Source organism: Sinohyriopsis cumingii, unplaced genomic scaffold, assembly GCF_028554795.1.
Source record: "Sinohyriopsis cumingii isolate HCF-2022 unplaced genomic scaffold, ASM2855479v2 utg000160l, whole genome shotgun sequence".
Lineage (NCBI taxonomy): Eukaryota > Metazoa > Mollusca > Bivalvia > Unionida > Unionidae > Sinohyriopsis > Sinohyriopsis cumingii.
This window is the reverse complement of record NW_028315873.1, coordinates 3,919,105-3,936,341: the sequence shown is the minus strand read 5'-3', so window position 1 is coordinate 3,936,341 and position 17,237 is coordinate 3,919,105. Positions and strand designations below refer to the sequence as shown.

The 17,237-nt window shown below is 40.6% G+C and overlaps 1 protein-coding gene across 2 annotated transcripts in view; it reads right to left on the bottom strand.

The window, feature by feature from the left end:
* The window catches only part of LOC149774649 (PAS domain-containing serine/threonine-protein kinase-like), an 88,958-nt gene that overhangs the window by 66,348 nt on the left and 5,373 nt on the right, over nt 1-17,237 (bottom strand). For both annotated transcript variants that reach the window (XR_016416780.1, XM_089945010.1), the window contains exon 2: nt 1,151-1,280. Coding sequence is in view for 1 of the 2 variants with exons in the window: in XM_089945010.1 (XP_089801136.1) it covers nt 1,151-1,280 (130 nt within the window). In the remaining variant the exon portion in view is untranslated. The remainder of the gene's footprint in view (nt 1-1,150; nt 1,281-17,237) is intronic.

Genomic DNA, 17,237 nt, shown 5'->3' with positions numbered 1-17,237 from the left:
CAGTTTTGCCACCTTAAGTAATTAACCAGACTTCACGTCTAATTCAAAAAGTTGAGATCTTTGTATTGATCTTTTTTCTCATATATAGCAACAATATCTAGAGGTCTAGACCAAGCATCATAACTCACAGCAAAGACAAGAGTGCTATTTTTACTCTCAGGTCCTAAGTGAAACATTCTGAGGAAATTTATCGTGTCCATGTAAAAAAAAACCTTAACAATCAATTGCTGCTACTCAGCCATTTTATACGACATAAATAATTAATGCCATCTTCATAATTACCTTGAAAGGCTTCTTTTATTAGGACTAGATCTGCCTTTAGGAACTAGCGTCAGATAATAAATCAATAGTAGTCCTGTAAGGACCATAACTCAGTAGCAGTCCTGTAAGGACCATCAATCAATAGCAGTCCAGTAAGGACCATAAATCAATAGTAGTCCTGTAAGGACCATCAATCAATAGCAGTCCAGTAAGGACCATCAATCATTAGCAGTCCAGTAAGGACCATCAATCAATAGTAGTCATGTAAGGACCACCAATCAATAGCAGTCCAGTAAGGACCATCAATCAATAGCAGTCCTGTAAGGACTATCAATCAATAGCAGTCCTGTAAGGACCATCAATCAATAGCAGTCCAGTAAGGACCATAAATCGGAGTAGTCCTGTAAGGACCATCAATCAATAGCAGTCCGGTAAGGACCATCAATCAATAGCAGTCCTGTAAGGACCATCAATCAATAGCAGTCCTGTAAGGACCATCAATCAATAGCAGTCCAGTAAGGACCATCAATCAATAGCAGTCCTGTAAGGACTATCAATCAATAGCAGTCCTGTTACGGGAGTCACTAGGGCCAACGCTCTCTAACAGTAACTCTGAATCCTGTTTTTGTAATTTTTTTAGGTGGTGGTGGTAGTGGAAGTAAGATGTTTCTGCGGATGATAAGGAGAAATATTTCAAAGTCATAGTTTCACAAGTTTGGAGTATTCTGAAGTACTCTAAACCATTGTGCTCACATTACATCACTATTTTATCTCCTCAAAAAACAAAAAAGCTCCTGGTTGCATTCCCAGTCACTTTTATAAAAGATAACTATTTTCCCTGTTTGACAAATTTGTATTACAGCAAGGGACCAATTCTATTCCTACTTACCCACTTGAGATTTGGTGTTGAATGCTGACTTGGATAATGAGATATGACTGGTGACCATCGTGAGGATTCCATGGGAAAGCTTCGTCTGTCATGCATCATTGGGGACACGCCAACTCTGGCATGTCGGCATCTACAAAAAATTTAACAAATTTCCTCATTAAATATCACTGATAAAGTCTGCAAACAAGAATTCTGATCAAAGATTCCATTACACTGGTATGTGCCATTTTTACCAATAAAATTTGCCCCTGTACTGAAAAAATATGTGGCTGTCAATATTTGTGTACCATCAAACTAAAATGTGTTTTAAGTATTAAAAATTAAAAGTTACATGTCTTATCGTCAAAGTCTATAAGAAGCTGACTTATTCAATTCATACAGTTATAGTCCCACATCTGTGCCGACTTTGATTAGTGATCATTGGCAAGAACACAGCACCAGAAGAGTAGGCGTACCTCTTTGATGGATTACATGGGTTTAATACAAAATTCAAGATGAATCAATACCAATTAAAGTAATCCTCTTTCTGTTTCAAATACATTAATCCAAGCAGTCACTTTCTGCTTCATTCCGTTTGTGTTGAAGAATCTGTAATCATTTAAAAGTACTGGGCATTATGGAATTTATTTTTGTGCACACCATTGCTGCTTTTATTTACTCTTGTTCAAAAGAAACTAATAACCAAGTGTTTCTTTGCTGGAGAACCGGCTTGGTCCAGATTTTGCCAGTTTCTATTTATAGATGACTGTAAGTCATGTGATCTAGCCATGCTTACGTTGAATGCATTAATTCACACCAAGCATTGAAATACTTTAACTATTTACTTTATAAATGATTCATGTGTACGAATTAAACTGGTGGCCAAGAATGGAATGGGATTATATTACAGTGTTCCACACAACATCTAAAATTTTATCCCATCTGTAACTCAGTAAATTTTTAGGTCAGCATCATTAAATGTACCTAAAAATAACGAATTTATGCTAAATAATTTCTGTGTGGAATGTGGTGCTTATCTGTAATTTGTTTTTTATTCTGTAAGACCATGTTTAAGAGAATTTTGTATAAGACTTACAGCAAGATCATAAGGGTTGGCAGGTCTGAATCCCTCCATATGTTAATATCTGCCCTAAGCATTAACTCTAGCATGTAACTATAAAAGCTTTTCTTAAATGACAATTAGTAATATTTGATCTTGAAGGTAATCACCAATTTTTATGTTGTTACAATAATCACCTGTCACCATAATTAAACACTGATGTAAAAATGGGTCATATTAGCATTATTTTCCAGATTATGTGATTATACTTAATGGTACATGTCAAAATATTGGGAAATTTCTACTGGGTACCCGTCAATCCTAATGATCTGTACCTGGGTACCCGATCAAGGGAAACTATTAAATGTCAACCTGAACTGCTTTGTTGTAGGTTTACACATTCCAACTCACAAGAGAGGTATAAGCCTAATTTATTACTAATATAAGTGGCAAAAATGCATTATCTGAGCATAAAGAGCCATAATTACAGAAAATGTTAGAAAAATGTACGAATTTATTTTATTTAACATGCATTTGTTTTTGCTACTTTCCTGGATCTACATTTAAATTTTTTGCCACAAATCAGCAAAATCCATGTGGATTAGTAGTTAATACAAGAGTACAGACACAAAAGAAACTGATAAATTATTTTTGTATAACACTCATTTTAACTAGGCTACATGTCTACAGTAACTTTCGTGAATAGTCATAAAATCCACAAATGATGACTGTTGTATTATCCTCAACCTGACTTGATTCATCCCTTAATGATGATCTGGTGCAACATGTTTTTAAGTTTAACAAAATCTCTCTCATCTAACATTTTTCAGTCATATATATCCAACAGTTACATCGATACAGCCCTTTTTTGGTGTTCTTTTTTCAAATGATATCTGGCGCCATTTATTTTCAATTTAGACTGGTCCAATAAGTATGTAGTATCAAAATAGAATAAATCTGTGACAAGTGGTTTCACATTCAAGAATTCCATCTGATCTCTTGAAACTGTTCCATGTAAAATTAACGCAAAAATTACCATATTTACACATGTGGTCAATTTTTATTAGATTTTATTCAGTGTTATTAAATAACAAAGATTTCCCTAATATTTAAATATTTTAGTGAAAAATTTCATTCTGTATAGTTGTCCATTTCATTCATTTTTTCCTAACATGATAAAAATAAGTAAATGTTATGGGAACCAAGCTTTTTGTGCTGCCTTTGGTGTGACAAAAATATGTCTTGGGTTTCCTGCTAATGAAAAAAATCCAGTAAACAAACATGTGAACAGCGGCACTGACTTGAACAGCTAATCCTTGCTCCATGGCCACAAGCTTGAGGCAAGAATGGCATTAGTTAAACTGGACATTTATAGTGTGCTTTCTTTTATTTCAATTGTAGTACACATGTAAATTTTATTTCGTTGAATATTTCTTAATCAGTATTTACTGACGCTGTCAACGAAAGGTACTGACCTAGTTAATGAGCAGCAGAGGGGGGGAACAGACCGAAACTAAATTTAAAAATAACTATTCCACGGGAATTATTCCTCGATAGAACCCTATTTTGATGAAATAAACTACTTCAAGGAATCGGAGATTCCCAACGTGGCCCTACATAAAACACATCGAAATTATTTTTATGCTGCAAAAATTGTGTCGAGGCCGACGCGATATCGTGTTCGCGGATCATGTAGGTTTATTGTCACACGGGAAATTAAATCATTGACAGATAAATAATGGCAAATATCGGAGAAGCACGTACGACTAGATTAGCTCGAGAACGCCTCGAAGCAATTCAGAAATTTCTCCCTGTTCGTGATAGTGTCAGACAAAAATTACAACTAAGACAGCAAACCCGGGAAGGCTTTGCAGAATCCGCGGAGGAATTATTCAAACCTGTGACAGCAGCTACCAAGGCGGTTACAACAGCTATCGTAGGAAAACCTGATCCTGATAAACCGCAACAAAGTCTTCTTCAGGCAATAGAAGAACTTAAGAAGGCTCAACCGAAACCGATCAAGGGATTTAATTATAAAACGGATTTCGTTGAAGAGTTTGTGGATGAAATTAAAAATCGTCCAGTCAGAAATAGAGATGAAGTAATTGCTTTTGGCACTGACGCTGCTAGGGCTTATCACTCTCGAGAAAAGTTTATAAAAGATCCTAATCAAAAGGTATCTAAACAACAATTTCTCGATGGGATTTATAAAATAAAACGGAACGTCGAACGGTTAGATACCAGTGATGCATTTTATCGAGAGTACATGTCAGGAACAGATCGATATGATATCCAAATGCGACAGACAAAACGGCATAAGAAACCAACGCTGAAAAAGGTGGCTAAACCACAAGCCGGCACAACGACAACAACAAAGGAACCAGAGAGAGAGTATCAACTTCCTCCTCCGTTGCAGCAGACTCAACAAGAAACTCCTCGGGGGTTGTTTACGAAAATCGGTCTTGATAAAATAGAAGTAAGGAAGTGGGATCTTCCCACTTTTGTTTTAAATAATTTTAATAACAGAGAAGACTTTTTAAGAAAAAAACGTAAACAAAAAATTGACACCTTCGATGATTGGGCAGAAGCGGTATATTTCGGTAGCCATGATTTACCCATTGATGCAGACAATCCTGATTATATAAAATTTAATGAGAAAGTGACAGAGTTAATAAAGGAACGACAACAAAAACCACAACCACAATTATCCCCCGATGAGGGAGACACTCAGGAGGAATTTTATTCTGACCCTGGAGAAATATCCGGGTCCGGTTTAGGATCCGGTTTTATTGCCTGCCCTAATAATATCATCGATGATGTATCACGATTGGAAGTTCTCATCGGGGGGAGACGTGCCGGAAACAACTCTCGCGAAATCATAAACGAAGCCGCGAATATCTGTCAAAGATTATTTCAGCGCAAAATTATGGATATTGGTACTTACCGGGGACTCATTGATGAACTCGCAGACGGTTACCACAGCGACTAGTAAATTTAGTTAGAGAAACAATAATTAAATAAAATGATCGTGCACAATTCTCAACCCGGACACGCTCGTGTGTTACAAGTCCGCGTAGTGAACTCGCGATTACCAGTCTACAGAGCAACCTACGGAGATGGTCTCGGTGATACAATTACTGGTTTGTTTTCAAGAATAGCCCCTAAGGCATTACCGATTGCAAAACAATTGTCGATGAAAGCTATTGATGTTATCAAGGATAAAGCCCTTGGATCTGTTGGTGATCTCGCCGGGAAAGCATTCGCGTCAATCAAGGACAGACTGTCACGGTTAATTCGCAGATCAAAAAAACCACCACCGGTGAAACTGGCCAGTACTGAACTTATGCCCGCGGACGTCAGTAAAGTAATAAATCAGGCTGCCAATCAAAAGCTTGCAGAGCTTGTAACCCAAATACCCGAACAAATAAATACGAGCCTGATATCAGGAAGTGGAATTTCCCGAAGTGGTCTTCGTTTTAGACGACAATAATTTTATATAAAATGTTTAAACGCGTATCTGATCCAGCATTTGATATGGAAGCACCAACGCTCAAAGATGAATCTGTTCGCGATTATCAGTATTATTCTTACGAAGCAAGATCAGCCAATCAACGGGGGCGAATTGAATTACAAGTACATGATACAAGTAGATATTTCTTGCCCGCTGAAGCATTTCTTGAAGTCACGGGGGAAATTGTAACAGATGTCCCTATTGATACACCATACGACGCTAATATCCAAGTTGGTTTTGTTAATAACGGCATCATGGCGCTATTCAGAAGTGCTTCATATAGCATCGATGGAAAGGAAATTGAAACGATTCAGGATAATGTTGACGTTGCCACAACAATCGTCGGATTAGCACGATACTCAGATGATTACACCAGATCGGCTGGTCCGACTATGATGTTTGCTAAGGATAATTACGATGAACCAGATGGTAGACCTAGCATTGTGAGAACACCAGTTGACCGTGCTGTTCCTCCTGTTGCTGCTGCTGTTGAAGATTTACCATTTCCCAACCATAATTATAATTTAGGATTTAAAACACGTCAATTAATGTTATTGGATGTACGTAGGAGATTCTCATGCGCAATTCCATTGTCTCACATCTTTGGGTTCTGCAGAAATGTCAGAAAGGTTATTTTTGGAGCCAAGCACACAGTTGTATTTGTGCGAAAAGGTGACGACAACGACGCTATCTGGCGAGACGATGATCCCGCTGTCGCTGCCGGTAAAGTAATATTATCAAAGCTTGCGTTGTGGATGCCAGTAATGTCTCCATCACTCGCTGAAGAGCAACGGTTACTCTCTTTTATGGACACAGGCGGTAAATCACTGATATCATGGTTAACAACAACAACAGATTCTATTCAAGGTGCTGGTGTTGGACAATTCACGTGGCATATCTCATCACAGCAGGGTGTGTCAGCACCGCGACATATTTTCATAGCACTTCAGGCTAACTCGAGAGTAAATAATCAAACCCGATCGCATATGATATTTGATAAACTCGCTGTTTCTGAGGTTTCGCTGCGAATAAACGGACATCAAGAACCATCCGAGGATATAGTGATAAATTTTGAAAATAATCAAGTTGCGTGTGCGTATCATCGTCTAATGACATTTATGGGACGCGATCAAAATATTGACACGGGTTTGCAGATATCACAGTTGGATTTTACAACGCTGTATCCGATTTATTACTTTTCGTTGGAACATCTTGATCTAACAAAACAATCTGTCGTTGATATACACTTCAAGGCTAACGTTGGTGAGTTTCCCGCTGCAGTTGCTGGTCCACCTGCAATTCCTGGTGGTTTTAGAGCTGTCGCGGTTATACTCTCCGATAAAGCAATGCTGCTTGAAGGTGTTGGCGGACGAATGAGGGTCATTGACGCTCCAGTCGAGAATATGTAACCTAATTAAATTCAGTCTTTGAAATATAATGTCATACAGCCACGTTAACGTCACCTTGACTTCCGGTCAGACAAAGAAATTGCAATCGAAACACGCAATCACGTGCGGGACATCAATAACACTGAAACGAGATCAACTCGGTAGTGGTCCAAACAAATTGTCATTGACGGCCACTCAGCTTAAACATTTTAATAAGGCGTTAGCAGCAAAAACCGGTGTACGACTCGATTTTTCTGTTGCGGCTATCAAAGACATGACTAAAACCGGTGGAATATTTCCGCTTATCCCAATACTCGCCGCTGCAATTCCAGGATTACTTGGCGCAGCGGCAAAGGCAGCAGCGTTAGGTGCAGTTGGAACCGCAGCTGGACTCGCACTAAAGAAAGCAACTGGAAATGGATACCGCAACCGGGGCACCACGGGTGGTAATATCCCACTTGAGGGCCTTCCAGCGCTGTTCTCTGCATCATCTCCCAGCATGAAGAGGATTATGTCTTTACCTATCCCCAATATGGCAAAATTGCCTATGTTAGCTCTGGGAATGGCGGCACTAAAGAAGTCAACCGGGAGCGGATACAAGAAAAAAAAGGGACGCGGACTAAGACTACCAGGAACTCCCGCATCATGGTATCCAAAACGGGTTTAAAAACGCTTCCAGCGTTGACGCGCCCAGCGTCCAATTTTGATTTACTCGATGCTGTTAAAAAATTGCGTATAAAACATTTCCGGGGTGTATTTATGCGAGATCAATTACCGACGCGGCCGCGGAATCCGGAAACTGGAATTATTAATCTCGACAACAAAGATGGTCCGGGAACTCACTGGGTTGCTTACGCGATCGATCCTCGTGGAATTATCTATTTTGATTCGTACGGATTAGCACCGCCAGTTGAGTTTCTCAAGTATGTCAGCAGATTTTCTAAGAAATCCAAAGGATTTTCAATTCCAGTGTGGCAGTCGACGTTACCAACGCAAACACTAATTGATCCGCCCATTTGTGGGAACGAGGTTTTAAATGTTCTTGATGCAATCTCAAGAAATCCAGCAACGTCTCCGCATCGAGTAGTGTATGAATATACCGCATCGAGAAATGCTTAGCATTTCCGGAAGTCCCTGGAAATCTCCGATTTCTGAGGACTTCTCACGCATTTGAAAAACAGCAATAAGAATAATGGTGGATATTTACGGAAGACCTTTCACACGAGGAGGTAAACCAAGCACAGGTGTTGATCTCTCAAAATATGCGACCCGAGATGAAGTCGATAATCTTTTGAATATAGCTGGAGTTGACCCAGATGAAGTTGCTATTTTTCAGGACAAGCAGGGAAAACTAAGAACGAGCAACATTAAGTGGAATGATATAATTCGCAGAGTTCTTGGAGCTACCAAGGATAACTTCGTTGCATTTAGTGATGGCGGCCGGATCAAGGACTCGAACATATCAATCGCAAGCATCAAAGACAGTATTGATAGCGGCGTTGATAAATGTGTGAAAAAAGCCGGTGACACGATGACAGGCGAACTCAGCATGAATGGAAACAAAATAACCGTACTCAGAGATCCAGCCTCGAACGACGATGCAGCAAACAAACAATACGTCGACGCGCAGTACAAACTCGTTGTTGACCTAGTCAGCGACAAAGTAACAAAATCCGGCGACGTAATGACCGGTGAACTCAGCATGAGCGGCAACAAAATAACCGCGTTAGCGAATCCCGAATCCGACCAGGATGCGTCAAACAAACAATACGTGGACATCGTCAACGGTAAACTAAATACGCTGCGTGCAGAGTATGATGTTCACGTGGGCGCGTTTACAAGACTTCGAAGAAACTTCTCAAAAACTGATGAGACCGTGGATAAGTTCTTTGGGGATCCTCCAGTCGTCGACGTAAAACTTTCTGAAATCATACCAAATGTTACTAATAACGCCAACGATATCAATAAGATTAATACCCGGTTAGGTGTAGTCAGAACGGAAAAAAGTTTTTCAGATCAAATTCAGATAATAGAAAATAACATTAACACGATCAAACAAACACAGCAGGATATCGTATTGGGTATTCCTGAGATCGTTAACAAAACCAGTTTGATTAAAGTTCCCACTGGAGTTACTCCCGGGCATATCACCAACATCGTATTCACGGTATCATCGGGATTCGCAACATGGTCACAACAAAACAACACTATCAAATACACAGCAACGGTCACTGGCGTGTACAGGTTGTCTGTGTTTTCAGCCGCTAAATTTGAAATCTTCACAACATATCCTTGGAGACATTCCACCGATAAGTATTCCGGGGTTGTAACTATAATACTAAACAGCGGAACCGAAGAAATATTTATACTTGAAGCCGCAGACAAGAAATTAACCGCAACATCTTACTGGTGGTGTTTGGAATTCGTCGCAGAAACGCCTCAATTGGTCACCGCGTAATTGAAAATCGGCAGCGATTTTTAAATAATAATGTCAACGTTGAAATCCGAAACATTTCCAGATGCTCAACAATATCGATATAATCAAGTCCGTGAGTGGCAATCTGAGTTAAAAACTGTCATCGAAGTAACCAGTCAAAAAGTAAAAAAATACCGCAGACGCATAACAGTGTTAGACGTTATGGTTTATTCAGTATCCGCCGTTGTTGCATCCGCGGGAGTAATACTATCAGCGGTCACTCCAGTGACTGCAGTAGTCGCTGCCACGATTTCTGTTTCCGCTGCTACAGCAACAGCAGGAGTTTTCGGCATCATAGCAAAAAAAATATCCTCGTGCGCGGTCACAAAATTACACGATTACACGACAAAATTAAATACAGCCACGACAGCATATCAGAAATTATCATCGCTGATATCATCATCGTTAGACGTGCAATCCAGCGACGCTACGTCGATATCAGATTCTGAATTCAAACTAATGTCAGATGTGTACAATGACTATTTGAAAACTAAACAAATAAATAATGTCAACGGCAACGCCACAGGAACTGCTTCAGCAAATAGTCACAAACACAACACCGGTAAGGACCACAATGATCTCAGTGTCCTCGACGACACCAGAATTCAGCATTAATTTTCGAACTCCAATTGCCGTGAACGAAATCGCATTAGCAAAGCTCAGTGTGTATCACAGCTGGCCTAATGTCAGGTCGGAATCATTTTCCGGTCAGCAGCCGAATAATTCGTTTGTGTTCGGGAGACCCAGCGCGGACCCACAACAACGTGAACTTGAATGGGATACAATTACGCTACCCACTGGGAGTTATCAGATCGAAGAAATCAACAATGAGATACAACGCCAAATAAAACGAATCACCGGCAAGGAAGCCAAAATATCTATAGCCGCGCACGAACCAACGCTGTCTGCGGTCATTGAAATCTCAACACCGGGATACGCCGTGGATATTTATAACAGCTCTCTTCGAACAGTATTAGGATGGCCACAAGAACGACCCGTTGTCGAGGTTAAAACGCCTCCACGTCAGCCTAAAAAATCGGATTTTATGACAGACAAAGAAGCACTACACGACCTCGAGTACGGCGATTATTTATTCCTTGCAGATCAGTTACTGGCAGGAAAGAATCTTTATTTAAGGGGGGGGAGGTGGATAGAAGTACCTACCCGTGATGGGGGTACCCGCGGTCACAATCTAGATTATATAGAATCTCATTTATTTACTCCGATCAAACTAGCACACCAACAACACCTACAGCTGCTGCGAGGATATTTCCAAGATTATACTCATGATTTAACAAGTCCTGGAACTAGAAACGCTAGCGTTTCCACAAGCAGTTCTCGCGATAAAATTATCACCACCATAGAAAAACTAAACAAACTTGCATCCGCGATGGAAATTATAAGAATAAGAATAATTCAGGTTTTACTGGATGTGGAGGGGGGCGATGCCAGATTACAATTTGCGACGTTGCATAATATCCGCGTGGAGGATATTCCAACTTTTAATTTTCCGGGATATAACGCACCTGCGCTACGAAAATCAGTCCAAGATCTCATCGAGGAATCCTACAAGGATATCACTGACGCGTACGCGCGAACAAAACCACAACCTGTTATTTTAAGACACGACAACAGTACAGCATCCGATGGCAGACACATCTCACCCGGGATCGTTTCGATCACAGATGTGGTCGCGGTCAATCTTGTATGTGACGTCATCGACGGTAGCTACAGCGCTGGCAGCGCTAGCGCTGACACAACGACGGCCACGCAGGGGTTTATCCTGTATACGTTCACACCAAGAGACCCTCCTGGTTTTCTGATTGTGCAAGAACCAATCAATGTGGTCTATCTGCGGTGTGCCAATCCGTGGTTGTCAACGATAAATTTCAAACTCGTCGACCAACGCGGGAATCTGCTGGACCTGCGTGGCGAGACTGTGAGTATAAACCTGCTGGTGAAATCCTAATGGATTTTCGTCTTAAGACTTCTCATTTAAAAAAATTGCAGTTGTGTATAATGCGCGAGTATATCCATGTCCGAGTTCGCATACATGACAAACAAATTCTCAACGCGGCAATCAGGACCGCATTTGATTTCCCGGAACAGTACTCGGATGTCGAAATAGTCGTTGACGACCAAGTCGTTGACGACCACGGCAACGAAGACTTCTTGTTGACACGGCCGCAACAGGAACAGTTACAGAAGTATCACACGATCACAGTTTTTTGTGACCAAGAACACATCATGAACTATTCTCATTCATGTATTTCCGCAGAAACACTCAAGCAAATCCTGAAACGCTAGCGTTTTCGGGAACTCAAAGAGTTCTGAGAAATCTAAGGACTTGAGAAGTCCCTTGGACTTCCTGAGAAATGCTTGCATGAGAACCCCAATGGGGTTCCCCAGAAACGCTAGCGTGAGAAATGTTTCACATTTCCAGAAATGCTTGCATTTCCATAGTAGAATTTCAAAGACAAAAAAAAATAATACTTTTTTTTTACCCTTGTAAACTCACAATGGTGTTTCCGCGGAAATGTGAAACATTTCTCACGCTAGCGTTTCACGTTAGACTTCCAGGGAAGTCTCTGACTTCTCAGAAATGCAAGCATTTCCAGAAATGCTTAATGTATCCAGAAGTCCTTGCATTTCTGGAAATGCTTGCATTTCAGAGCAATCGTGGAAATCTCTGATTTCTGAGATTGCCGCGTCGGAATTCTTTATTTGATTTTTTAGCAGTCGTACTCGGGAATTAATTAATTTTCGAGTCTCATACTCGTGTGATAGTGTGCGACGAATACTTTCAACTGCACGCGTCAGTGGAATAAATTCGGATATTTGTTCATTGGTGATCTCGGCAAGTGATCTATAAATGCAATTTTGCAGCATTTTAATGAACCTGTATCGGGAAGGAAGAGTATTCTTCTTCGTTGATAGCTCATTCAAGGATTCAAAATCCGACATAACTGTGGCCGGGTCTGTTAAAATATTAAAACCCCGCTGTTTCAATTTTTGAATTTCATCAATTACGATTCTTATGTTTTCGTAATTCATATATATTATACTATTTTTTTTATCTAATATGGAAATGTTTCACATTTCTGAGCAATCGAAGATTGCCATGGAAGTCATTAACTTTCTACTTCTTTGACTTCCGAGTTGTCGACGTAACAAAATGTGATCTTCTGTTTTAGTCGTTTTGAAAATGCTGTTTTGCTAATCCCAGCTGCGACATTCTGTACAGAAGGTGAACAAATATCGTAATACTTCGCGGCGGCGCATGTCGACCGGAATACTATTTCGTCACCGGTCTGTGTATTACGACCCCGGACCGGTCTTACAGTTTTTTTACAACGCCCTGTTTTACCCAGCAAGCAGTTCTTGCTCTGGGTGACCATGCGAAGATTGTCTACGGAGTTATCAAGAGGGTTACCGTTAATGTGATCAATGACAAAACCATCCTTGATCAGTCCATGGAAACATTCATAGATGAAACGGTGACATAAATACTTCTCTTTTGCGGGGCCAGTAAATAGACGATAACCAGTATTGGTTACATAACCGACTGGTTTCTTTAGTCGGCGGTGTCGTACCGTGCCATCGCGTGATGCTTCATAATTTTTAATAGTTGGATGTGCAACAAATTCCTGTTGTGCAACAAATTTTTGTTGTGCGACGAATTCTTGATTCATTATATTACAAGCAAATCATTTGTCTAATTCATAATTTGTCTGAAAACTTATTTATGTAATCATGCTCGGAAAAATTCAGTGAGTTATCACAGTTTTTTTTATCGTAATAACGTTTTAGTTCTCGATAGCGTTTTCCACCACATGGTGAACACAATTGTGTTTTTCCTCGTGTTCCAGCACCACATCGAATACACGGAGTTGGTCCTGAACTTCCACGACGAACTTGCTGAGCATGTATTCCGCAGTATTCACCTCTACATGATTTGTTACACGGTGTGGTCGATTTTAGTCTGATCCATTTGCACTGGTTCATTATATATAACACTTTTGCCTATTTAAATACTTGTCTTAATTATAATAATGAGCTTCTCAAAACTATCTAGGATAAAACCTAGAAGTTTCCAATTCGGTCGGGGTCGATTCGATCTTGACCGGTTAACTTTTGATCGACGACGACGAAAACTCGGAGCAGTACTTGGTGTTATCAAGAACGCCAAGGAAGAATTTCGTCGTGATGGTGCCGCACATGTGTGGTCGACATATAAAATCATTTCTGAAAACGACGACGGTTCTGAAAACACAATCATTGATGGTACCATCAACGACACAATCGCGCGTAACATAATTGGTTATCTCGATGATAAAAAATATTTCATTCAGATAAAATTTATCGTTGGTGTCGAAGACGATGAAACAGATGAAATAACGTGGATTATCAAAGACAAACTAGACCCTGTTCTTGATTCCCGTAGGAAAACCATTCTGTTAACCAAAGACTCAAACCCGGGAGTACTTGTTGGTGTTGATGCACCGTATTATGCTAGAGCGTATCCTGTGACGGCAGTCGTTTATGGAATTTATTCGATGAAGAAACCACGTGTTGATAAACTCTCGCCGATGAAAATGTCAGAGTTGGCATCGTCGCTGACAGAGTCAGAAACGCTTGCGTTTCCCGGGATAAAATCCTCAGGGTTGAATTGTGTAGCCGAGCGAGTAACGGAACATTTTAAAAATGCAGCACGAGGGAATGGCCTAACACCGCTAAGACAGGCTAAAATAGCAGCATGGGCGGCAAAAGTAGCACGCGATGGAGCGTCAATAAGTGATGTTGCCGATCTCGAACGATCACTAAAATTTCCTATAACGGTTTTATCATTGACCGGTGAGGTATTATACAAGAGTAAATACGAGTCACGTGGAGCACCAATAACTATTATCGATCATAACAGTCACGCCTGGACTGATTCGGTTAGGATATTTCCTCGAGACCGTGTTGTAAGGTATTATGAAACTCAAAGAGTTTCCGAGTTGGAAGTCGATAATGGTGAAACTCGAAGTGAAAGTCCTCGGATTTCTATGTTTGATTTTATTTATCAGATAAGTAAAACCGATCCAGTGTCGTTGTGGTTATTCCGAAGTGACCTCGAAGGTGAGTATGATCAGTTTGTGAGACCCAGCGGGGAGGTATTCAGAACAGCGGAATTACATTACAAAATGAAAAAACTCGCAGAAAAATATCATGCGCGGGACACTGATACGCTACTGACAAAGTGTTTTACTGTTCCAGGTGTTGTCACTCATATAGCCCGAGAACGAAATTCATGGAAACCAACTCCGAAAAGTTTTCTCGAGGATATTCAGCAGAGTTGTGTCGAATACGGACACGGTGGTTTGTGGAATACCAAGTATGATCACCGCGATATGATATCCGTGGATATGACGGCATGTTATCCAGGAAGTTTTCTTGGGCGTGGAGAATGCAGTGAGTATTTTGCGCGGTTTGGTCATCCTACAAGCTCGATGACAAGAGTATCCGTGAACGGACCATTACCTGATTTTGACCTGACCGGGGTTGCTTGTGTATCATCGTTTAAATTCGCTACAGGTTTACATCCTGTGTGTTATGCTTGGTTTGGTAAACATTTCGTTGAGAAGCGATGGGCACCGATAGTGTTATTACGATACATGCTTGACAGTCAAATACTTCTGTCGTTGACGGTTAGTAACGCGATTATATGTTATGATCGTCAAACCGAAGTTTGGTTGCCAACTCCGCAAGTCACCGTTGAGTGCGCTAGCGCACCAGAAATTGAAAATTTCCGAGAATATCCAGAATCGTTTATCGACACTATCATCGAAAGAGCTCCTGGAAATAAAATTTCCCAAACTGATGAAAGCGCCGCAAAAGATCTAGGACGAAGAATAATAGGAAAATTTACTCAAGGTGGAGCGTATGATCATAAACTACATCATAGTCGATTAATCATGGACGAGGCCGAATTGGATCTTATTGTCGCTGATGCCGCCACGAATAATACGTTTTGTACCCGCGAAGACGTGTTTCTGTCAAACGGGAAAAAATTAGGAACTGTTGTTAGTTACATCGACGGAGAATCATCTCAGTATACACATTTGAGATCTTCGATGCTCGCTTATGTGAGCATAAATTTGTTGTCGATGATTAATAGATTCCCCACTGCGGCAGTGAGAGTTGCAACGGATTCATTCTACATCGACAAAAAACACTTAGCGGAGCTGAATAAAGTTATACCGGGTAATTCATCATGGGGTTCATGGAGAATAAAAAATGAAATGTTGCATGGATATTGTGAATCAGCTGATGTTGAAATCGAGGATGAGTATCGCGGTGCAGAAATATCTGGGAAATTTTCAATTTCTACGACAACTTCGTCGGCAACAAAGTTGCTCCCGTCTGTGTACGATCCTGTTGTACGACATAGAACAGTTTATCTCAACGGGGCTGGTGGTTCCGGTAAAACAACTCGCGCTATAGAATTATTTAGAAACTCTGACATGATTGTGTTGACTCCCACACATAGACTTGCCAGGGAGATGCGACAACGGGGTGTTAACGCGTGTACGTATCATAGTTTTTTCAAATACAGCGGTGGCACATGGACACCTGAACGAATGGGAACGAAGTATATCCCTGTGGTAATCATCTGGGATGAGATAGACACTGTCCCGTTGGAAACATTAAAACAGTTCTTGGACTGGTTGTTAAAGAAAAATACCGCAGTTGTTATGTGCGGCGATCATGGTCAACCACCACCGTTTGTCGGTGAATCACCACACACATGGCTGAAAACTTTTGTAGACTATTACGAGGAGATAACCACTGATATACGAGCACGTGATGAAACACTAAGAACGTTTAAGGCGCTGATCAGACTACAACCTGATAAAGTTCAGTGTGAGATAATGCGCGAAATAATTCCAGAGACGATCATGAGTGACTTCGAAGAAATGTGGAACCCGAATGATCTCATAGTGGTAAGTAGAAAAATAGTCAGGGACACACTTCAGCAGCGGTTATTTCAGTTACATCAGAAGAAATTTCCAATGGTGAAAGTGCCATTGTGTTATAGACCAGCTGATACACGATTGCAGAACACCGACGTTGATATACCTGGAACATCAGAAAAACAGAATTTAGTATTAAATGATATTATCACAGTTGACATCGATGTTGTTGAACAGGCACTGAAAATGAGCAAATCCCCGTGGACGCTAGGATACGCTATGACCATCCACAGTTCGCAAGGATTAACCATTTCAGATACAACAGTTTGGATTGTTGATGATCGCATCGAGTGGTCAAATTTAGTTTATTTGGCCGTGTCTAGAGTAACAAGGATGGGTCAGTTACGAAGAATTGTATTAGGTAGTGCTATCAACGACAGCTCAATCGCTGATGATACAATAAGAAAGAAATTAGCCGGTTACAAACAGAGCGACAAAAAAAATGGTAGAGAGTTTGATCCAAGTTTGGATGTTGAATTTGTAATACAATTACAACAACAGCAGAATAATCACTGTGCGAGTTGTAATTGTTTATTGCTGTGGCAGTATTCGAAAAACGACCCAAGGCAATTCACCGTAGATAGAATAGATAGCAGTCGCGGTCATACGCGTGAAAATGTGATGTTGACCTGTCTTGAGTGTAACCGACGCAGAGGG